General features: G+C 40.2%; 1 protein-coding gene across 1 annotated transcript in view; it reads right to left on the bottom strand.

Annotated features, from left to right (window-relative positions):
- The window catches only part of NHLRC2 (NHL repeat containing 2), a 63,593-nt gene extending 38,770 nt beyond the window's left edge, over positions 1-24,823 (bottom strand). The window contains exons 1-2 of the mRNA XM_030568913.1: positions 24,616-24,823; positions 18,681-18,833 (exon numbers count right to left, since the gene is read on the bottom strand). Coding sequence (XP_030424773.1) covers positions 18,681-18,833; positions 24,616-24,781 — 319 coding nt within the window. The 5' untranslated portion in view covers positions 24,782-24,823. The remainder of the gene's footprint in view (positions 1-18,680; positions 18,834-24,615) is intronic.
- Between the last annotated feature and the right edge of the window lie 206 nt (positions 24,824-25,029).

Here is a 25,029-nt window from a genome sequence, read left to right as displayed (position 1 = left end):
AAATAAAAGAGTCTTGCATTGAAACATGCCTGCATCCAAATAAGAGTTTGAATAAGAGATTAAAAACAAAGTACAATGCTAAATCACGACATGTCTGACTTCATTACAAAGTGAAAGAAGTGTGATATAAGTTAAATAAAATAAAGATCACAGCTGAATACAATAATGGCTGCACAACCTATCCATTAATACTAAGTACTGTGGTTTACAAGTAAGATTTCAGTAAAGTTTAGATGCTATTACTTCCCAAGCTGGTTAAGATTTAGTGCATCAAAAATGTTCTTGATTTGCTTGGACCCCTTCTTCACAAGTAATAATATGGAGATGCTAATGGTTCCACTGAAATTTAAAATTTTCTCAAGCATCCGTCTCATCAAGATATTACATTTAATTCTACTGCACAGCTTTTCTCCTTTAGAAAAATACAGTAATGGAAAACTACATTCTAAAACTGGTAATCAAACTTACCACAGAAATCTGGAACTAGTAAGTAGGATATAAATAATTATTTGAAAGTTATCATGAAATAATGGGAGATTGAGATACTACAGCATTCAATGTTTCAACAAAAACATTAGAAGCACATTACAACAAGCCAGATATGAAACTTTTCACGTATTTCATTTTAGGGAGGATTAACAGAGTCATAGAAATCAGCTAAAAAACCCAAACTGCCTCTAATTTTCCCCATAAGAAAAAGAGAGGATAACAGCCTTGATAGCCTAAGAGAAAAGGTTCCATATAGGTGAAAAGTATTATTATAATTCAAGTAATGTATACCAGCAGCCACCCTAGGGCATCCATAAATAAGATGGAAACAATCAGCTAGTCACCTTCCTCCAGTTCCTTGACTACTTTTTCTCTGCTTTCATAAAATTCAAAGCAATTTTTAATTTCTAGTTAATTTCCTTTTCGTGACAAAGGTTAAAATTTACTTAGTTTTATTATGCTTGGCACTTATGGACGCTGCCCCTCTCCTGCCAGAAAGGAAGAGGAAGAAGCTTCACTTCTCCTTTTAGCAATCTTCCAAGGAACAAAGCAGAGACTATTTAATTTTCTATTTATCATATTTTGGCAAGGAGAAACCAGAACTGTCTCAGAAGGATTAATCGATATTAGTGTCCAAGATTCATTGCGTACCTTTATGATATATCATTTCTGTATTCTTTTAAATTGCAGGACATAACCATAAAACATAAAAGGCACACATAGTCCCACGTTGTCTGTAGTTAGAACAGAAGTGAAAGCACAGTACTATCTGTAGTATTTAGTTTGTGGGACAGTGGTACATCCTAGTTAAGGTTTTATATTGTGTTTTGGGAAGAGATTATGCTGTTATATTAAAGAAATTTAACTGTGTATGTGACATAATAATATTTCCTAATCTTTCCTAGCAAAGTCCTAGAGTGCTATTAGCTATAACTATATTTTTATGTTATACATAAATAATTCATAAACTGTTCTTCCTAACCTTATAGATCCGAGAGGAACAGATCAGACTGCCTGAACCACAATCCCACACTAAGTTCTGGAATTTGTCCGTTTCCCAGATTGAGCTGCTCACAGCTATAATCCCATTTAGTCTCCCATTCCTTTTCTTGAATGGAGCAAAACTACATCAGCTAGTCAGTCGTATAAAGCTACTACTTGATAAGAAATCAGAATTTTTAATACAATGGAAAACCTTAGCAAAGCATAATATTGCCAGTACTTTTCCAAGATCACTCATGCTTCTGGATAGTGTAAGTGTTCTGGAACCATAAATAACATCTGGAATCTCTCAACCTCAGTATCCAAGTACTGTAGATGCTAATTTGCAGCAACATCTTGTAAGAGCAACCGCCGCTTACGAGTAACATTTCCCCATGGAAGACTTTTCCCTCCTGTGAATTGTCCACTTGGTAACAGCAACATATCCACCGCATAAGAGCAACATTGATCATGTTGTGATGTCACATTCAAGGAGAAGAGATTGGGGGGCACGTAGGGGCACTGTCCTCCTCAAACTGCATCTTTCCACTCCCCTTCGAACCCTAGCCCTTCAGTGCAGCTCCAGGGCAAACAACTCCATTCGCTTGACCTCCCTGATAGAGCCTGCGTGGAGAGCATGTGTAGGAAGAGTTTGGGGAGACGGATTTTTGGGGGTGGAGGGGAAGTTGGGGTTGGAAGAGCAGCAGAGGCACAGCTGGAAGGTTTTCTTCTCCTTTCCTCAGCATCTGCCTTGCAGACAGTGGGGGGATGTGCATGCTGCTATTGTGCACTGGGAAGTATTGGGAACCACCGTGCATTGATCTATTCTCTCCAACTTGGTTGCCGGTGGAGGGCTCTGGGTGTGCTGTTTTGCAGTGAAGGATCAGGGAACCCCCTACCCTGGGGCACTGAGCAGTCCCCACTGTCCATTCTAGAAGCCACTCCCTGCTCCATTGCAGGCTGTGCACAGTATACTCCCCATCCATCCATCCCTCGCCAGAGTGCAGCACGAAGGGTCATATTCAAGAGAATTGACTATTTTTTTGTATTCTTTTCTTCATCTGATGTCAACTTTTCTTTTTACCATGCATACAGAAAAAGTTTATTACACCAGAGATTCCAGGCACACCACTGCCAATTTGTATTATTCCTTTAGGAGATAGTAGCATTCAGGAAGTTGAGTGTCTCTGTGCTGAGCCTTCAGATTCAAGGCTCTCCTTATCCACACTCCTAGCCATGTATAAACAGGAGCAGGGAGAGGGAGAAAGTGGCAAATGAAGTCACCTCAAGAGCAGAGCTACCAACTTCCATTATGAAGCAGCTTGCTTCTCAGGTGAATTCTCTGTGGTTCACCAGATGGGACTCCTAATCTGAAGCACCTGAGTAAATTTGTCCGACTGGGATTATAGCTCGAGAGTATGAAGACCTCCTATAGTGCTTGGGTGGGAGCCGTGGATGGGGTGGGGTGGGGTGGGGGAAAAACAGAAGCTGAAAGGCTTTTGCCCTTCCCGCATCTCCTCTCTCTCTCTCTCTCTCTCTCTCTCTCCTTGTGAATATACTGTGTAACAATCAATCAAGCATGCTTGTGCATGCACAAAACACACAAACATGTTTTTAAACTCTTGTACCATTGACAAATCACCAGGCCACCCAAAGGCACATTAGCGACCAAGACATCGACACCCTGCAAAGATTTCAAGTTTCTAAGCTTGCATGGTTTTTTTGAAAATAATGAAAAAAAATTTCATTCTGGAAAATGGTTGAAAATCTTGGCTCAGATTTTAAGAAGTACTTGAACCCTGAACAGCTGCCAAAATTTCAGCCTAACAGGTAAAAGGGAAAGTGTTAAGGAAACAAAAATTATCTGTCTGAATAGAAATGTTTATTCAACCTGAATATAGATGTCACTCTGCTTCTTATACTATAACTGCATTATGCAGTGGTGGTAAATCAGGTGGAGTGATAGTAAATAATGAAAGAGTACATGGCAGCGGGGAATATTTTGTAAAGTACATGTTTCTGGGTAGGTGGGAGAAGGGAATTTAGTGGACTCCACTGACACACATTTTTAAGTTTTTAGTCCGAGTATACTGAAGTCAGTAGCAATGCCAACACTGCAACCGGGAGCGTGCCTCCCTGCCTGGGTAAGCAAACTCTTGTGCTAGCTCTGCTCAAACTACTATATTAAAAGTAAGTGTGGATGTTGTAGCAGGCGGTGACTTGGGCTAGCCGCTTCAGTCCAAGCCCATCAGACTGCTAGGGATTGAACTAGGGTGGCCAGCCCAAGCCACTGCCCTGCCACAACATCCACAGAGTTATTTTTAGTGTGCTAGGTAGTACAGGGCTAGCACATCTGTCTACCTGAGCTGGGTGCTCCCAGCTGCAGTGTTGATATACGCTCATGGGAAGTCCTGCTGGGTAAGTGTCTAACTGCACAGATCTGATTTCAGAATCAGAGCCCTACTCCTTCTACTTGCCATTGCAGGGTAGTTTCCTTCAACGGGGATGGATGGACCACTCGATAAATGCCCTGTTCTATTCATTCCCTCTGAAGCATCTGGCATTGGCCACTGTCAGAAGACAGGATATGGGGCTGGACAGACCACTGACCTGATCCAATATAGCCATTCTTCAGATGTTTTCTAGTACGGGTGATGTCGTACTGGGAGTCTACTACAGGCCACCTAATCAGGTGGAAGAGGTGCATGAGGCTTTTTTCAAACAACTAACAAAATCATCCAAAGCCCAAGATTTGGTGGTGATGGGGGACTTCAACTATCCAGATATATGTTGGGAAAATAACACCGCGGGGCACAGACTATCTAATAAGTTCCTGGACTGCACTGCAGACAACTTTTTATTGCAGAAAGTTGAAAAAGCTACTAGGGGGGAAGCTGTTCTAGACTTGATTTTAACAAATAGGGAGAAACATGTTGAGAATTTGAAAGTAGAAGGAAGCTTGGGTGAAAGTGATCATGAAATCATAGAGTTTGCAATTCTAAGGAAGGGTAGAAGGGAGTCCAGCAAAACAGAGACAATGGATTTCAGGAAGGCAGATTTTGGTAAGCTCAGAGAGCTGATAGGTAAGGTCCCATGGGAATCAAGACTGAGGGGAAAAACAACTGAGGAGAGTTGGCAGTTTTTCAAAGGGACGCTATTAAGGGCCCAAAAGCACGTTATTCCGATGGTTAGGAAAGATAGAAAATGTGGCAAAAGACCACCTTGGCTTAACCACGAGATCTTGCGTGACCTACAAAATAAAAAGGCGTCATATAAAAAATGGAAACTAGGTCAGATTACAAAGGATGAATATAGGCAAATAACACAGGAATGCAGAGGCAAGATTAGAAAGGCAAAGGCACAAAATGAGCTCAAACTAGCTATGGGAATAAAGGGAAACAAGATGACTTTTTATCAATACGTTAGAAGCAAGAGGAAGACCAAGGACAGGGTAGGCCCACTGCTCAGTAAGGAGGGGGAAACAGTAACGGGAGACTTGGAAATGGCAGAGATGCTTAATGACTTCTTTGTTTCTGTCTTCACTGAGAAGTCTGAAGGAATGTCTAGTATAGTGAATGCTTACGGGAAGAGGGTAGGTTTAGAAGATAAAATAAAAAAAGAGCAAGTAAAAAATCACTTAGAAAAGTTAGATGCCTGCAAGTCACCAGGGCCTGATGAAATGCATCCTAGAATACTCAAGGAGTTAATAGAGGAGGTATCTGAGCCTCTAGCTATTATCTTTGGGAAATCATGGGAGACGGGGGAGATTCCAGAAGACTGGAAGGAGGCAAATATAGTGCCCATCTATAAAAAGGGAAATAAAAACAACCCAGGAAACTACAGACCAGTTAGTTTAACTTCTGTGCCAGGGAAGATAATGGAGCAGGTAATTAAAGAAATCATCTGCAAACACTTGGAAGGTGGTAAGGTGATAGGGAATAGCCAGCATGGATTTGTAAAGAACAAGTCGTGTCAAACTAATCTGATAGCGTTCTTTGATAGGATAACGAGCTTGTGGATAAGGGAGAAGCGGTGGATGTGATATACCTAGACTTTAGTAAGGCATTTGATACAGTCTCGCATGATATTCTTATAGATAAACTAGGAAAGTACAATTTAGATGGGGCTACTATAAGGTGGGTGCATAACTGGCTGGATAACTGTACTCAGAGAGTAGTTGTTAATGGCTCCCAATCCTGCTGGAAAGGTATAACAAGTGGGGTTCCGCAGGGGTCTGTTTTGGGACCGGTTCTGTTCAATACCTTCATCAACGATTTAGATGTTGGCATAGAAAGTACGCTTATTAAGTTTGCGGACGATACCAAACTGGGAGGGATTGCAACTGCTTTGGAGGACAGGGTCAAAATTCAAAATGATCTGGACAAATTGGAGAAATGATCTGAGGTAAACAGGATGAAGTTCAATAAAGATAAATGCAAAGTGCTCCACTTAGGAAGGAACAATCAGTTTCACACATAGAGAATGGGAAGAGACTGTCTAGGAAGGAGTAAGGCAGAAAGATCTAGGGGTCATAGTAGACCACAAGCTTAATATGAGTCAACAGTGTGATACTGTTGCAAAAAAAGCAAACGTGATTCTGGGATGCATTAACAGGTGTGTTGTAAACAAGACACAAGAAGTTATTCTTCCGCTTTACTCTTCACTGGTTAGGCCTCAACTGGAGTATTGTGTCCAGTTCTGGGCACTGCATTTCAAGAAAGATGTGGAGAAATTGGAGAGGGTCCAGAGAAGAGCAACAAGAATGATTAAAGGTCTTGAGAACATGACCTATGAAGGAAGGCTGAAGGAATTGGGTTTGTTTAGTTTGGAAAAGAGAAGACTGAGAGGGGACATGATAGCAGTTTTCAGGTATCTAAAAGGGTGTCATCAGGAGGAGGGAGAAAACTTGTTCACCTTAGCCTCCTCCAATGATAGAACAAGAAGCAATGGGCTTAAACTGCAGCAAGGGAGATTTAGGTTGGACATTAGGAAAAAGTTCCTAACTGTCAGGGTAGTTAAACGCTGGAATAGATTGCCTAGGGAAGTTGTGGAATCTCCATCTCTGGAGATATTTAAGAGTAGGTTAGATAAATGTCTATTAGGGATGGTCTAGACAGTATTTGGTCCTGCCATGAGGGCAGGGGACTGGACTCGATGACCTCTCGAGGTCCCTTCCAGTCCTTGAGTCTATGAGTTGTCCAGTCTTACTTTAAATGTCTCATATAATAGGGTTTCCCACACTTCTCATAGGTAACTATTCTACAGTACAACAGATCTTATCATTAGGAGTTTTTTCAGCCTAGTTTTCCTTTTTGTGATTTCAACAGCTTACTCCATTATAACCCTTTTTGTACCATACTAAAAACTCTTGAGTACTGAACATAGTCTTCAAATTTTCATAGATAACTGTGTGTCTGATCAATTCTTCCAGGCCACTTTTAATACAGTGTATGCCTAGGAAATCTTTACAATTAGCCTGTGTATAATTTGTATAGTATGTTAATCAACATGAAACAAACCGGAAAATAATACAGATAAACTAGGCATTAAATCAAAGTACTGCTCTTTACTGTGTTAAAGTAATTTCTGCAAAGGTGAACGCTTGTGTAGTTGTCAGTTTTTTTAAAAAACTGTTTGAATAATCACAAATTAATGTAATAATTTTAAGATGTGGAAAAACACAGAAGTGTTTAAAACCACTAAGCAATGAGACTTTCAGATAATGTCTGAAAACTGACTTTCTGTATACAGCGCTGTAGGTCCAAGACACTGAAATACGTATGCTAAGGTTTAAATCAAGCTTTCCTTGTGAAAAAAACAAGCTTAGTTTAGACTTTATAATGACAGACTGATTTTTTAAAATCTTTACACAAGTTAAGCCAACCTTTCAGCACCTGATATGGAAAATCTCCAAAGAATGTTTCCTTTCCCTTCTGTCATACAGTGTTGACAGAATATCATCATAAATGAAACTGTAAATACACAACATGCCTTATATTAATAAACTGAATCCTAAAAACAAGTTTTTAAAGACAGTGGCAACTATCGGATTTTCCTTTCAATTTGATTTCTGCAATGCACTTCAGAGCCCTCATGTAGTAGAATAAAAAAGAGCTTTGAATTGTTTTGTATTTTAGGTTGTGGTTAAAAAATAATGTTTGACAAATTCTCACTCAAACACTGTAATATCGACAAGAAATCTACAGAGTTTCCATTAATAATACTCTCAACAGAATAGCACTGTCATTTCGACAGAAATCAAAATTAGGTACAATTCAGTATCAGTAGCAAAAGAGTATTACTAAAGGTGTCTTAGCTGAAATTCTACAGGTTTCCATCCTAGGTCCTTGCCTTTTCTTTCTCTACACTTATATCCTTAACTTATGTGATCAGCTCTTACTGATTCAGCTATTACCTCTACAATAATTATTCTCAAATATTTATCCATCTGTGATCTCTGTCCAGTTCTACATCTCCATCTGCCCTCTGTGATCACTCTTCTTCAATGTCTTGCCACCACCTTCAATCTAATGAACAAATTCACTACCGACATAAATGGGAGCAAGTTTAATTAAGTCAATGAAATTACACCAACAGTGAATTTGGTCCAGTATGTCTCAAACTGGAGGGTGGGACCCCTCAGGGGGTCCTGAGGTTATTACATGGGGGGGGTCATGAGCTGTCAGCCTCCATCCCAAACTACGCTTTGCCTCCTGCATTTATAATGGTGTTAAATATATTTTAAAATGTTTTTAATTTAGAAAGGGAGGGGGTCGCACTCAGAGGCTTGCTGTGTGAAAGGGGTCACCAGTACAAAAGTCTGAGAACCACTGATTTAAAGGAAGTTACTCTTTTCTCTCAAACTCATTCTCTTCCTCATTTTTCCTGCCAGCAATACCATCCTTCCTGTTACCCACAACCATGGTGCAATCTTTGATTGTTCTCCTTCCTGTTACATCTTACATTCATGTCCTTGTCAAATCTTGCCACTATTTCCTCTATAACATCTCAAATTCATCTTGTCTTCTTTAGTCTTACTGTCAAAATAGCAGTCAATGCCCTTCTATTCTGGCTCGAAAATTGCAACATCTCCTCCTGTGGGCTGCCCTGCTCTAGTGCATCTTAAACAAAGCTGCCAAAATCATCAACTTTTCGTACTGCTCTGACCTTGTCTCCTACATTTCTTAAGCATTTTTATGTAGAGGAAAAGCGTGAGCCAATAAAGTTCAAACTTCTCCTCCTCCTCATGTTGAAAGTTTCTACGAAGTGCCTGCAACTCCCCTCCATCTTTGTATCACTGCTTCACTATACACTCCTACCTAAGCTGCCGTCCTAACCATTTCCTTTGTCTCTTCCAACACTTACTCCTGGGGGAATTCTGCATCAAAAAAATTAAAAATTCTGCAATATGCTGCACATTTTGTCAAAATAACATTATCTAACCATGCCAGTTTCAATTATTTTGGTAATTTTTTTCATAGTACCTGTCAGCAGATGTGTCTGCAACAATAGACCCACAAACCCGCCCCTAGCAGTAAAAAGTTAAAGAAACCTCTATGACAACCCAGTTCCTGCTTCTCTGCCCCCCCACCCCCGAACCCAGCTGGGGGACCAGAGACACACACACCCTCCAGAGCTCAACTGCCAGGCCCACACCCCAGCCCAGACACTCACACCCCCTCCCCAGAGCCCAACTGCAGCCCCCCCGACACACACACTCTCTCCCTTCCTCCACAGAGCACAATTGCAGGGTCACCCCCCTAGCCCACACACACACTCTCACCCCCTACCCCCCCCAGAGGCCAGCTGCAGGGGCCCCCTCCCCAGCCCAGACACTCATATCCTCTATGCTCCAGAGCTCAGCTGCAGGCTGCCTCCAGCCAAGACATTCACAGACCCTACTCTCCTAGAATCCAGGGGATCCAGAGGGAGAAACAGCCTGATGCTGGGTCCTGGGTTTGCAGGGAGTTTCCTGCACGCCATGGTCACCTTCCTTCAGGACGTGCTGGGAACGGCAACTGCTGGAAACCCTCCCATTCCCATCCACTTCCCCTGGCCTTGTCTTTTATTTATGAGCTGGGGTCTGCCATGTCCAGGGGCCCCTAGTCGCGGCCAACATCTCTGCGGCCCATTTTGGGGGAGGGGGGAAAGGAGGAAGAAATTCTGCGTTCACATTAATTTTTGCAAAATTCTGCACTGCACAGTGGCACAGAATTCCCCCTAAAGTAAATACTAATCTCATGTTTTCTTCCCAGCATTCAAAACATCTGGAATTATGGTTAATGTACATCCAGCTTGCCCCACTTCCTAATTCAAAGATTCTAAGGACCCATTTAGCATGCAAAGCATTAAAATTCCACCCTTTAGTACGTTTTGTATTATTTTGTAGGGTCTCTCTCTTTGAAGAATGATTCTGGTAACAACTGAGCACATCCCATCCACTCTACAGTGTCATGGACAATTATGGTGCCATATAAATAATGAGAGAACATAACTGCTCCCCCTTTTTAATGTACTATGAGATATAAAAGGCAATTCCTTCCCTTCTAGCTACAAAAAATGAACTCAGCATATAGAAATACAATATGGTTTTCTGTCTCCTGTTCAAGGAAAAGTAATTTTCTGCTACAATGCATTTTTTACTGCTACTGCTCACTGGATTTGCTCTGTAAAGACGGTTGCCAAGCTAAAGTTGCTATTTTTGCTACACAGTTCCTGCCTTCATGATTTTAAATGACGTAATTTGCTGGTTTTGTGGTAGGAACCTAAGGAAGTTAGTTATTTTAATGATTTTTAATCTGCATTGGATTTAAATATAACCTATAATATAACCTACAATATGTGAGGAGATGATTTTTTTTAAAAGCAAATTTAATCTAAATTGTGCACATTATTGTGTGAATTGATGAATGTGTTGCCATTTTAATATATCCCCAATTAAAACCTTGGTTTCAAGGATTATACAAAAACACAAATTTGGGCCTCTGCCAACCTGTTTTTGAATATTAAAAAGTATTTCTTCTTATAGAAATCCAACAGGCAATTTCTGGTCTACTGATAACATGAACTAAATATGCCCCAGGGTTTAAAATAACAGACTGAATGCCACTTGGAAAACAGAAATAGTGCTGCTGCAGATACGAGCAAGAACATATCAGATAAAAATCCTGGGTAGCATTTAGACCAATGCAAAGTGAACTTTATTATGAAACAAACCTATTGAGGGGGCAGATAATAAAAGTGTGTATGTGCATGTAGACAGATTTGATATTTCTGATCATCCTAAAACAACAGCTTCTTGTGTTCAGGCATCTCATGTCACAGCAGCATACTGCTAAATTTCCATCATTCTGGCATCATACTGTTGTACTCTAAGACGGTACTGGCACCATGCGATCGTAAAATAAATGTTAGAATGTCAAAAAATACTCTGAAGTTAGTGTACAATACAATAATTAGGAAAAAGATAAACCCATGCCATTAAGGCACGTTTCCAGTACATAGTAAAGCAGAAGGGAAAAGGCAGTGTGACTTCAAATATCCAAATCATACATTAAGCCACAGAAACACCAAGTATTTTCAGTCTTATAAAATAAGGAATGGGAGACAGATATATTCAGCTATTTCTTCTCATTCTCACCTCCAACCTGCAGCAGCTCTCCCATCCTCGCTGTTGTGTCACCTTTTCCATCCCTTCTCTGGGAACAGCTCTCCTTCCCCTAACCCAATATCCCTAGTCATCACTGCTCCCCTTCAGACAGCAAGTTTCTCGCTTCCGGTCTGCCTATCTCAGGAGTGGGCAAACTTTATGGCCCAAGGGCCACATCTGGGAACAGACATTGTATGGCGAGCCATGAATGCTCACAAAATTGGGGTTAGGGTGTTGTGATGTTATGAGTGTAATCTAATAACTCATTGAAAGGTGACAGGGCCAGAAAGAGTTAACTCACCTCACCGACTGACCTGATCCATGGGTGAACTTTAAGGACTGGAGCAAGTCTGCATTGTTAGAGGCAGAAGGGCAGATGTTTGCTCAGGTCTTGTGATGTAAGCAAACAAGCCTTGTCTATTGCTATAGTTTTAATTCAAAGATCAAAAAAGGAATATTAACATTTAAGATGATACTTGAGTGAAATAGTATTATTGTTTATGTGTCTCTTTGAAGGTTGTGGTAACCTGTATCTGAACTGTTTAATGAATAAATTACTCTGTGCTAATTGCCAGGATGTTTGGGAGAAGGAGTTAAGCCTATTGTTTTCTCAGGCCGAAAGGCTGCTGGAAATGTATAAGAAGCCTGGGACACGATCCTTCTTCATCTCAGATCTGCTCTGGATTTCAAGAGGGGGAAATCTTAAACCACAAGGATTGAGATCCCCAGTCACTGACTGGAGCCACTCTGAATATGGAAATTGGACTATAACCTATGGACTATTTCTAAAAGGACTTTTGGCAACTACAAGCTCATCTCTGCTATGCATCTGAACCTCAAAAATTGAATTCAAGTCTGTATGTATATTGATCTTTTAACCAACTCTCTCTTTTTTCTTTTTAAATAAATTTTAGCTTAGTTAATAAGAATTGGCTGTAGCGTGTATTTTGGGTAAGATCTAAGTTATAATTGAACCTGGGTATGTGGCTGATCCTTTGGGATTGGAAGAACCTTTTCTTTTAAATGATGAGATAAGATTTTCAGGAATCATCATCATATCTGACAGGTGTGTCTGGACGGAGGCCTGAGGCTGGGCACTTAAAGGAAACTGCGTTGTTTGGATTTCTAAGTAACCAGTGAGGTACTATAGAAGCTGTTTTGTGCTGGTTGGTAAATCTAAGTATTGAAATAACCAACAGCATTTGGGGTTTGTCTGCTCCGTTTTGTTTGCAGTTCACCCTGATTGAGTGACCTCAGCTGGCTCCCATGGGCAGCACCGTCACAGGTGTGTGTGTGTGTGGGGGGGTGCGGGCTCTGGGCTGGGGCCAGACATGAGTTCAGGGAGCAGGAGGGGGCTCCGTGCTGCGGTGGGGGAGTGAGGTGCAGGCTCTGGGGTGGTGTACGAGGAGACTTTGGCAAACCAGTAAAGTGCCTGAAACCACTATGGCTTATTGTTAAAGGCAGCCTAGTCAGCAAGCTGTAAATTGGTCATTCAGCAATCTCAGCATGACCAAGGCAGTGGGCGCGGGGGGAGGGAGGGAGTTTTGGGTACCTCAGAAAAGGCAGCTTGACTCCGCATCCTTCCTGATAAGAATTGTGTTGAAGTTGCTGATACATGCATTTTAAAAGAGCAGGATGTGCCCCAGGAATGTCTATTGGGGTGTCAAGGCTGCAAACTCTGGAAAAACCCACACCTGGTTAACAGTAATCAGAAGCAATCTCTTTTTGACAGAACAGAAGTTTCTCCTAGTGTCTGGCCAAAACTTCCCCTACCCCTTCTACTGTGAAACAAATTGTCCACCAGGCTGACATCCTCCATCATTTCAGTGATGCTGTATGTGTATAGTTTGCAAAGTGGTTTGGGACTCTTAGGCATGTATGGTATTATATCTACATTTCTAAGGTTCTTCTTATACACTGAACATCAGCCCATCGAAGCGCTACATCAATACCCTAATCCTATCTTAGCATTCTTCTTAAAATATTATTTCCATTTTACTGGACATATCTTTTCAGAGGGAAAGTTTAAAAAGAATTTAGGACAAAAGTAGAAACACACCGTACCATCTGCCTCAAATTTTTTCATTGTTTTAAAAAATCTTTTCGTGTCCAACTCTGACTTCTTGAAGCTGTCTAGAGCTCTTCCTGAACTCCTATTTCAGACCTATTCCCCAATTCCTTAATCCCTGAAGGCCCAATCATTGCATTCAACAATTTGGTTAGCCTGCAGTCAATCTTAGATTATTTTAGAAAACATACTGAAACAGTTTAACTTAAAAAATATCCCAGGTTTCTGGTGAAAGGTTACTGAAAGGAGAACAGTATGGCCAAAGAAGGCCTTGTAAAACTTTTTTTTTCTTCTTTTTGAAGCACACACCTGCTTTCTACGTTCAACAGTTACACTTGCAGGTGTTCATTGTTAAAGTTTTATTTTCTAGAAGAGAAAGATAAAACTAAGATCATATCCAACTCCTGACTCAGGTTTTCCACTAGAAGGTAAAGCATTAAAGGAGTTGTGCTCATCCTAAGAGCTCAGAGGGGAGTAGTTGAGAGTGGGCGGGTGGCTGGCTGGCTGTAGGGACACAATGGAGTTTAAAACCTCCTGAACTTTAAGTGATATATGCTTTTAAAGCCTGATATATATAGATTTGGAAAACAAAACATCTGTTAAAAAACTTCTATTTTAAAACCAAGCTTTCTTCACACTTTTTACTGCATTTTTTATGTTAGATGGATATTTTACATAAGTTGGAATAACTAACCTATTTTATTTTCCTTCTTTCTCCAGCCTTATTCTTCTGAACATTCATCTCCCCAGGTTCACAAACTGTGACATTTCTCTTGGTTCTTATCTCCTTATCCAAGTGATCACTAAGTCTTGAGTCACTTTCCTGTTTGACACACACACACACACACACACACACACACACACACACACACACACACACACACACACACACACACACACACACACACACACACACAAACCCTTCACTGTCACCACTACTAAACCCCTTGTTCTCTGACTTAAGAAATCTCTCACCTTGAGTACTGTATTGTTTATATTGTAGTAGCACCTACGTTCACTGTGATAGGCACAGTGCTAGGAAATGTATTATAATCAGAAAAAAACAAAACAGAAAAATTCCCCAACTTGGCATTCAGCCGAGTGCTAAGGACCCTAGCATGCTAATATAAAGCCATGAATTTCAAATATTTAATATAATTTTACCAAACAGAATTAATGGTGGAATCATATTGCAAGCAAAATTTAAGAATACGCAAAAAGCCTATTTTTGAAACAAAAGCAAAAGCCTTTTTTCCCCAGTGAGATCTGGTGGTGGAATGAGAAGTTCAAGAGGCTGTGACAGAAAATAAGAAGTGTTTTAAACTTTGACAAATGAGGCTCCAACAGCAGGATTTTCAGCAATGTAAAACATCCAAAAAGACAACAAAAAAAGGGGTGGTAGCCACTAAGCCTAAAGCCATGGGAGGCATATATAGCCATCTTGAAATGAAGGAGGGTTTAGAATAATACACAGAACGGCAAAGATCTGCAATAAGAAAACTGAAGACATCAGTGAGATCAAAGTCACTAAAGATGTAAGTGGCAATATGTTGATCAATGAGAAACAGATTAATGAACAGTAGAAAAATAACTTGAAACAGATTATGAATGAAGAGAATCTGAGAAGCATGCCAAACGATAAAATCAAGACAGAATTTGGTGGCACCAATCATAGGAGTTGCAGAGGCATTGAGCAATATGAAACATGAGACCTCTCAGTCCCAGTAGCATACCAGTTAGATGTATCCAAGTGCTTGGGGCAAGTAGGTCTGAACATATTGACAAAACTGTTTCATAGCATCACGAGGACTAAGAAGATGCATGAACAAAAATATAAAATTACTACCAATATTTAAGAGAAAAGGCTACATACAAGAATGTAGTAACTACTGCAGCATTAAACTCACGAGCCACATCATGAAGTTCTGGGAAAAAGTTATTGATAAAAGACTTCAAAGAGAACTCGAGGTCAGGACAATCAGATTTGACTCATGTCAGGCAAGTCAACACTGGATGCTATCTTTGCAATAAGACTGCTTGTGGAAAAATATGGAGAGAAGAGGAAAACCCTGCACACACAGCATTCATTGATCTTGAGAAAGCTTAAGACCACGTTCTGAGAGAAGTCATCCCAGTGATGCATGAGAATGAATCAGATACAGGAAGGCTGTATCAGACTCTTTCAGAACATGTCTGACGGTCCTGTTACCACAGTGAGAAGACAAAGTAAACAGTTTCGACTAAGAGTCAGAGAACATCAAAACTCGGTACTTAAGCCTTTTTCTTATTCACATTGATGCCTGATGCACTTACAGAAAACATTAAAAAAGGGGCACCTTGGTGCATGCTTTTTGCAGATGATGTAGTGCTCATGGAGGAGAGCAAAGAGGAAGTGGAAGACTGAAAGAATTCAAAGGGCACTCTTGAAAGAAATGGCATGAAAATCAGCAAAAATGAAAGAGAACATATGGTCTGTAGATCTCATGATACCTTGCAAGAAAACAATGAAACTACGTCTGGGGAGGCCAGGCACTAACAAAGGTACAGCAGTACAAGTACCTAGCTTCAAGCGTATAGGATAATGGTGAACTTAACAACGAACTTATAATAAGCAGAATAGGAAAGAAATGGAGAGAGATGATCTGCAATAAAGAATGCCTATCAATTGAAAAGTCAGGTCTACAAGACACTAATTAGGCCTGCACTTTTGAATGGCTCTGAAAGCACAGAGGAAGTGACAGGAGCAGATCTTGAATACAATGGAAATGACAGATACTTGGCGTTACAAAGATGAATCACATTCAGAATGATTAGGGCAAGTGTGAAGGTGGTATCAGTTACAGAAAAGCGTAGATGTTTTAGGCATGTGAAAAGAAAATCAGAAGAATATATAGGAAACAGGGTGTTCAACTTAGGAGTGGAGGGTAACAGAAGAGTTGGAAGACACAAAAACTAGATGGATTGATGGATTTCATTCAAAACGATTTGATTAGCTGCAGAGTTTCCAAGGAACTGCTTCAAGACAGACTGGAATAGAGTGGAACTCTAAGAGTCAATGCCATATAGATAAAACTAAGGCTAGAAGCAAAAGAAGAAAAGATATACTATTCACACAAATACATAGCGCTTTTTGCTTAAACCTTTCCTGCCACTCCGGTACAGTCCATTTTCTGTGTGTCAATCACTTCCCCTGTCCCACCTAAAGTTTGCTTCTCTCACAAATTGTGGTTACAGTATTTCCTCACTGGCAACTTCTGCACAACTTCTTGCATCTCAACCATTGTCCCAAGTATTGTATTTCTCCAAAATAAGCTATACACTCTTCAGGACATGGAACTTCTCTTTTTAAGTCTCTTAAAAAGCGCTATTTATTACAGCATATAAATAACAGTACTTTATGCAAAACTAGCGAAGTTTTAGTAGCTCTAACTGAAGTAAACAATGCAATAAAGTTATATATCAACAAGACAGCTAATAAGAGAAGTGCATGGGAGGGTTAAAACATAATAAATCATCATGGTTTGTAACAAAGAGTTGAAGAATGAAATTAGTTTCAATCCCTCTCATCTCATCAGAAGAAAATAACTTTCCAATATGTCATAAAGTGTCCATTACAGGTTAGAAGCATTTAGGACCCTGCATAAGAATGCAATTCTCCTCTTCTGACTCAGCCTGATGTCAGATCAGAATTTTGCATAAAGATGGAGGGCAATTACTACCCATCTATGTAGCTCGAAAGCTTGTCTCTCCCACCAAACAGAAGTTGGTCCAATAAAAGATATTATCTGTCTACCCTAGTCATGAAAGATAGGCAGATTTTGTCTCCAACCAGAATTTAAGGAGGAAGAATTAAATTTATTCAATTTATTCATAAATGATCTGGAGAAAGGGGTAAACAGTGAGGCGGCAAAGTTTGCAGATGATACTAAACTACTCAAGATAGTTAAGACCAAAGCAGACTGTGAAGAACTTCAAAAAGATCTAAAAAACTAAGCGATTGGGCAACAAAATGGCAAATGAAATTTAATGTGGATAAATGTAAAGTAATGCACATTGGAAAAAATAACCCCAACTATAGATACAATATGATGGGAGCTAATTTAGCTACAACAGGTCAGGAAAAAGATCTTGGAGTCATCGTGGATAGTTCTCTGAAGATGTCCACGCAGTGTGCAGAGGCAGTCAAAAAAGCAAACAGGATGTTAGGAATCATTAAAAAGGGGATAGAGAATAAGACTGAGAATATATTATTGCCCTTATATAAATCCATGGTACGCCCACATCTCAAATACTGTGTACAGATGTGGTCTCCTCACTTCAAAAATGATATTCTAGCACTAGAAAAGGTTCAGAAAAGGGCAACTAAAATGATTAGGGGTTTGGAGAGAGTCCCATATGAGGAAAGATTAAAGAGGCTAGGACTCTTCAGCTTGGAAAAGAGAAGACTAAGGGGGGATATGATAGAGGTATATAAAATCATGAGTGATGTTGAGAAAGTGGATAAGGAAAAGTTATTTACTCATTTCCATAAGGAAGTTCTTCTTCAGCGCACAGTCAACCTGTGGAACTCCTTACCTGAGGAGGTTGTGAAGGCTAGGACTATAACAGTGTTTAAAAGAGAACTGGATAAATTCATGGTGGTTAGGTCCATAAATGGCTATTAGCCAGGATGGGTAAGGAATGGTGTCCCTAGCCTCTGTTCGTCAGAGGATGGAGATGGATGGCAGGAGAGAGATCACTAGATCATTGCCTGTTAGGTTCACTCCCTCTGGGGCACCTGGCATTGGCCACTGTCGGCAGACAGATATTGGGCTAGATGGACCTTTGGTCTGACCCAGTATGGTCGTTCTTATGTTCTTATAAGAATTGAAATGGGTCTCTGGATCAAAGAGGATAGAAGTGGAGATGAGGAGGTCCTGCAGGAAAAACCATAGGAACAGCCGAACTTGGGGGAAAACTTTAGCTCGGATTTCTGTTTTATTGTTATTGCAGTTACTAATAAAATCAAACCCCAGGAAATGTGTAAGTGTAGATCATACACAACGTACGTAAACTCTGATCAGAGCAGGTAGGGAACCTCACCTACAAAAAAATTATTTTTTTTTCTTTTTAACCTATGAAGCCTTGAAAGCAAATTCAGCGGATCACATACGTCTAGAAATTCAGGGCCCAGTTCTTGCACTCTTACTCACATTGAGTAGTACCTTATTCTACAAACAGCCCTATTTATGAGAGTAGCAGACTTGGACTTTTATGTATTAATTTTGCTTTTCTAAACACACAGATGCAACAACTGCCAAATTTAACCCCTTTTAGAAGTGTTGTGAGATTATATACAGTCCTCCTATTTTTAGGCTACCATAGATTAGAAGGTACTTTTAGACATCACTGAAGTCTTGCCAAGTGTTTAGTAACCAGCAACGAAGTGACTCAGCTACTCCATTTGTAACACTGCCAGGAAATTTTATTCCAAGCAAACTAAAGTGCTGATACCTTTATCACAGTATTTGTGCTCTAACGCATGGAGGTCAGGCAGCAGGTGTATGCAGTTGATGCAGCAGTAAGTGAAGAAATCCAAAACCACCACTTTTCCACAAAGGTCCTGGTACAGAGAAATGGGCCCTTCAGTGTTCAGCCACTCTAAATCTGGAATTTAGAAAACAGAGGCATTCAGTTAATTAAAGAATGAAAGAACAGATGACAGTGTTCAACATTCTTGGTACTTCAGTAAAATTTAAAAACATATCTTTCTATGCAAACAGAAAGGCAAGCCAAAAATCTTAGAGATGGTAAACATGTTTTAATGATCTGTATTTTTTTATAATTAACTATTTAAAAGGAACATTAGAACAGTGTACAGTTAGAAATCTAACTTAAGCTAATGATAATCACAGATAAACCTTAGAAACATTTTTTTCTGAACAGGTGGTTGGAATGATCCTCAATTACTCCAAGTTTTATGTTAGTACCAAACTCTTTCCAAAATGTATCACTGTATTTTTCTTAAGCAATCTTCCTGATCATGTCAAGAGTTTTATGAATCAGTTTCTTCCTAATAACCTTTAGCAATTTATGCAGCTGGCGGGTTTCACGGGATACATTCAGAGGAAGATCATCAGAGTCCACAACACCCTTGACAAAATTTAAGATATTTAGGCATCATATCATGGAAATCATCAGTGACATACAACTTAATGTAATCACTCTTTTTGGATCCATATTCATCAAATAAGCCCCGTGGAGCTGTGGTGGGAATAAACAAGATAGACTTGAATGTTACTTCTCCTTCAGCAGTGAAGTGAATATAAGCCAGAGGATTTGCAAAACTCAACCCCATGAGAAAGTCATATAGATAACATATCTGTATTTACATCAATGCAAGGAACATTATAAATAATTGATGTTAGTAAATTAAGTACCCTGCTGAACTTTGTTCTTAATGTCTTATAAAGATGTAAAATCTCTTACTGAAAGAATATTTCAATAACCTGTGTTATGTTTGTTTTTGTTCCCTCTTAAATTTACTGTAACAATATTAAATTAAAGCTATAAATACCTGTTTGCATACTCATTTCCAATAATAAAAGAACTACTATTCCAATAGAAAGTGACTTCACAAGGTGAGATTGGAAGTCAGTAACAAAGCTAGGAATAGAAATCCTATCTCACAATCATATGCTCTAAACAGTAGAAAACACTTCTTTTGAAAATACTAAAGATCAATATGTGGGTGGGATTTTCAAGAGAGCTGAAGTGATTTAGGAAAATAAATTCTATTATATTTTTGAATGAGACTTGTGTTCCCAAGCCACTTCGGCACTTCTGAAAATTCCGTTTTATGACTGTTTCAACAGACTAGACTCTCCTCAGCCCATAGGCCTGAGGACAATTTTGCTATTGAAGTCAACAGAAGTTATGTCTTTTACTTCACTAAGAGAAAGACTGGGGCTTAGATACATATTTACAGCACTGGTAACATTAATGGCACTTATTCACATAAGTTACGAATAGTCTATTTACACTACTAGATTATTAAAAAACCTGCAACTGAATGAGATTTATACTTTATGGCATTTCTCCTGCTCTCACTGGAGTTAAAGTATCTTTCATGAATTGGATACAAATATGCATGAAATAGAAAACATCTGCTATTTATTTGTGCTGCTTTTCAGGCCCTGACAAAAAGCACAGGGGAGCAGAATTTACCTATGAGCGACTAGTCAAAGATGAGCTTGCACATAAGTGGCAGAGCTGAGAATGGAATCCAAGAATCCTAAATCTAGCTAGCAGTTCATATTGCCTCATTAGTCACAAATCAAATGCAATCCCAGGACAGATAATTTAATTTTAACCTATCCAATGCTGCTTTTTTCCATTTTATACATTTAGGCCTCAACCCTGCAAACTCCTCCATATGGTAAGGTTGCCAGGTGTCCGGTGCTGGTCGAAAGGGGACCCTGGTGGCTCAGGGCTATTAAAAGTCCTGCCCAGCTCTGAGTGGCTCCCTGGAAGCAGCTGGCATGTCCCTCCGGGCCCCTAGGCGCAGGTGTGATGAAGAAAGTGCTGACCCCGCCCCCAGCACCAGCTCTGCCCCAGCCCTGAGCTCCGTCCCACAGCCAAACTGCCTCCCAGACCCCACCCTCTTACTCCAGGTCGAAACCCCCTCTCACACCCAAACTCCCTCTCAGAGCCTGCATCTCATCCCGCACCTAACCCCCAGCCCAGAGACCCCTCCCACGCCAGAACCCCTAATTCCTGGCCCCACCCCAGAGCCTGCATCCCCAGCTGGAGCCTTCACCCCCTTCTGCATCCCAATCCCATGCCCCAGCCCAGTGAAACTGAGTGAGGGTGGGGAAGAGCAAGCGATGGAGGGGCGGGGCAAGGGTGTTTGGTTTCGTGCAATTCGAAAGTTGGAAACCCTACTATACGGGTGGACCCCTCTAACCCCAGAAAACCCCACTGAGTCAGTATGGCTCTGTGTAGGTAAACCCTCTTGCAGTATTTAAGCTATTTAAGCTTTGATGCATAAAAGGCAACATTGAAAACGGTACAGAAGCATACCTGTGAGAACCTGACACACCAGCATGTGAGGCTGGTATCTCTGACTTGGTACATGGGGTGTAAACAACATAAAAAAAGATCAAAGACAAGTAGGGAGAGGAAGAGTTGTGAACTGTCGTTAAACTGAGAACAAGAACTTGATGCAATGTAACAGGGGAAGCTCAGGAAGGATTCAGTGAGGTGGTCACAGTGATCAACAAGGACAAAATATGGGTACCGTATCAGATATACTAGAGATGGAAACAGGTCTTTTTATAAATAATTAAACTGCTAAAAATCTTCTTTATTCTTATTTTCTTTTAAGGTAGCCCAGTTCCTAATCTAAGATCTGAGAAAGGCTGGGGATAATTTGTCAAATTGTCTCAACACATACAACAGAGGGAAAACGTGGAAATGGGGAGAAAAAGAACAACCTAAAATTGGAGCTTAAATTATACAGGACTAAAGTCTCCTCTCAAAGCTGAACAAAAGATGGTTTGACAGTTGCCCTCACTACATGAGAGCTCCCATTGACAATAATGTTATCTTGAATATCTGCCATGGAGATCAAAGTAAAGAATTTTGCTTTAGTTTGGTATCAGATGGACAGGCATGAAGGGGTTTTCATTTAAATACTGTAAATAGAACATCAGGGCACGAATATGACATCATCCTTTAGGATTTGGGAAAAATCCTGAAGCAGTCCTTAAATCTATTATAGAAAAAACAGGAAAGGGATAGAAAATAAGAAAGTAAATATCATAAAAATCCATGGTATGTCCACACCTTGAATACTGGGTCCAATTCTGGTTGTTCCAGCTCAAAAAATATATTAGAATTGGAAAAGGTACAGAGAACAGTTAAAAAAAAAAAAAAAAAAAAAGAGAGAGCGAGCGAGAGATTAGGGGCATGGGTCATCTTCCACGTGAAGAGAGATTAAAAAGACTAGGACTGTTCACCTTGAAAAAGAGATGACTAAGGCGGGATAGGAAAAAAAAAAACCCTATAAAAATCATGAATGGTGTGGAGGAAGTGAATAAGGAAGTGTTATTTATCCCTTCATGTAACACAAGAACCAGGGTTCACCCAATGAAATTAAGAGGGAGCAGATTTAACAAACAAAAGGAAGTACTTTAAATCCCAGTCAATCAGTTGAACTCGTTGCCGAGAGATATTGTGAATGCCAAAAGTATAACTGGGTAAATTCATGGGGGTAGGTCCATCAATGGCTATTAGCCTAGGTGGCTAAGCCTCTGACTGCCAGATGCTGGGACTGGATGGCAGGGGATGGATCACTCGATAATTGTCCTGTTCTGTTCATTCCCCCTGAAACATCTGGCATTGGCCACTGGCAGAAGACAGGATACTGGGCTAGATGGACCCTTGGTCTGACCCAGTAATGCCTTTCTTATGTTTTCTATTCAAAATAATAAAAGTCACAGACGCTCCAACAGTTTCCTGGTTAGCGAACAATACTATTATGTGGCTATTAATATTATCTTTAAGTCAGCCAAAGGATATTTAGGGACCAGCATATGCAGTTTTGCAAAAGCATCTGAAAAATTACTAGCCCACATATAAAGATCTACTTGCTGATCCTTACCATAATGACGAAAACTCTAATGCAGTGGTTCAGGAGCCAAGTTAGCAATCAACGTTAATCAAAAGAGCCACACTAGAGTGAATTCATTGTTTCATTTACTATATAGTAATATTTAAACAGTATGACAGGGAAAATATTTAGTTTTTATATATTATTCTCACGGCAAAATGACTGGCCAAGTAATATTGTTCTATCAGTTACAACTGGTTAATAAACATAGCAAAAGCATCCTGACTGGTTAATAACAGACTGGTTAATAATTAAATCACAGAGTGTTTTAATATTATGTGCTGCAAAGAGCCACTGGAGACACATTAAATAGTCACCTGTGGTTCATAAGCCTCAGTCTGAGTATCAGTGCTCTAATGATATTTTATCCAGCCATTAGTACTTGTTACAACAAATGAACAAGTAAAGATTTGAAGAGATGTTTTAAGATCTGCTATCTTGCAGACAACCAAGGCTACAATTTTTAATATGTTTCACCACAGTTTGAAAACTTGGAGCTGCTTCCTTTTTGACTGGGATGGCAACTAACACAAAATGGGGCATTTAGGGAGAAGATCAGAGGAGATCCCGGAGAAAAACAATTTAACAGATAAGTGTCTTTCTTGCTACAGTATTTAACATTACTATTTTATTGAAGTTGAAGTCTTCAGTATCAAAGACATGAATATCAGTAAAAACATTTTAATTCCACTGGGTTGTTTTTCTTTTGTTTGTTTTTTTTTTACATTTGTCTCTAAAGATACACAAGTGTCAAAAAAGGTAAACATTTATTTGAATTAATAAAGAAGTTAGGCTAAGTTATTAGAGCAAGGGATTTTAGACCCAGCCTCCTGGGTTCTGTTCCCACTTAAACATGAGGATAATTATACTACCTACCCTATTATTTCTTGACTGTTATTAAGTCAAGCACACTGTAAACACACAGGGAAGTGTAGACACATAATGCACCAGATAACCAACCTCCAGCATTAAAAACAATAGGGAAGACCCCTCCCCTCCAAAATCATCAGAGTGGCTAAAAATAATTTTTAATGGTGTTCTGTTTATTTACCTTTTGATTGGAGCCTTTGAGTCACATTTCTTGCAACCACAAGGGTGAAAAAATTTTCATACTTTTTAATGAAAATCTAAGATTCTCAATTAATAATCTGATTCCAGCAGCTAGGGCTTAAAGAAAAACACCAAACATTGAAATACTGACAATAAAATTGTGAGAGCTGGCAACACTAAAGTCTAGTGCATTTTTATCTCAAGGCAATGCCATTGTGTTTGCTTAACTTTTTATTCCTGAAGACTTGTCTTTATTCTACAGCTAGGAAAACGGAGGCCACAACGTTAAGCAAAACTGCTCATGATCAGGAAAAAAGACAGAACTAGACGGAGAGAGAAGAGGGATGAATACTCAGAATTGCCTATCATCCAGTCCTCTGCCACTGACGCTCACATACCACCTGCCTCTTGGAAAATACAGAAAGGAGTGAGGTTAGAACTCAGGGCTTCTTATCTCCCAGTCCTGTACACCCAGAGAATGAATCATGGCAACTGATTTTCTTACATCAGCCGAAGTCTCTGGGTGCGATTCCTAGGGCCGTGGTGGCACGTGCCAGAGGCAATTTGGGGGGAGGGGGAAGGGAGATGACAACAACCCAGAGCTGCCTGTCGATGTCGCGCTATAGTAGGGGTGCCACCCTACCGCCACCGCAGTCCGACGGCAGCGGCTTCACCGTGGCACCAGCCCTCGCCCGGGGAAGGGCCCAGCCCTCGCCTATCACCCACCTCCTCCAAAGTCGGGGACCCTGAGGTCCTGCTCCCAGCTGTCCACCTTGCTCAGGTACTGGTAGACCAGGTTGTCCTTCTCCTGAGGGGTGAGGGCGTCCAGCAGGGCATACTCCAGCTGGGTCTGGGCAGGCAGGAGCCCTGGGAGGCCGCCACCCGCCGCCATGTTGTCTCCCAGCGCGTCCAGCTCTCGAGGAATAGACAGTGTTTACTAACCTGCCTTTTACTTTCAGCATATTCGACACCCACACCTTCCATTTCTTCGAACGATAGGAACACACATCAAACGGGGGATTTTCTTTAAAAAATCATGAATTTAAATAATAACATTCATATATTTTAAAGCAAAACAAACGTTGATTTTTTGAAAAGATAAAAACACCCTTCATATTCCCAGTAGCATATTCTTCAAAC

The sequence above is a fragment of the Gopherus evgoodei genome, chromosome 7 (assembly GCF_007399415.2).
Source record: "Gopherus evgoodei ecotype Sinaloan lineage chromosome 7, rGopEvg1_v1.p, whole genome shotgun sequence".
Taxonomy (NCBI): domain Eukaryota; kingdom Metazoa; phylum Chordata; order Testudines; family Testudinidae; genus Gopherus; species Gopherus evgoodei.
The sequence above is the reverse complement of the archived record's forward strand: the minus strand, read 5'-3'. Positions and strand labels throughout refer to the sequence as shown.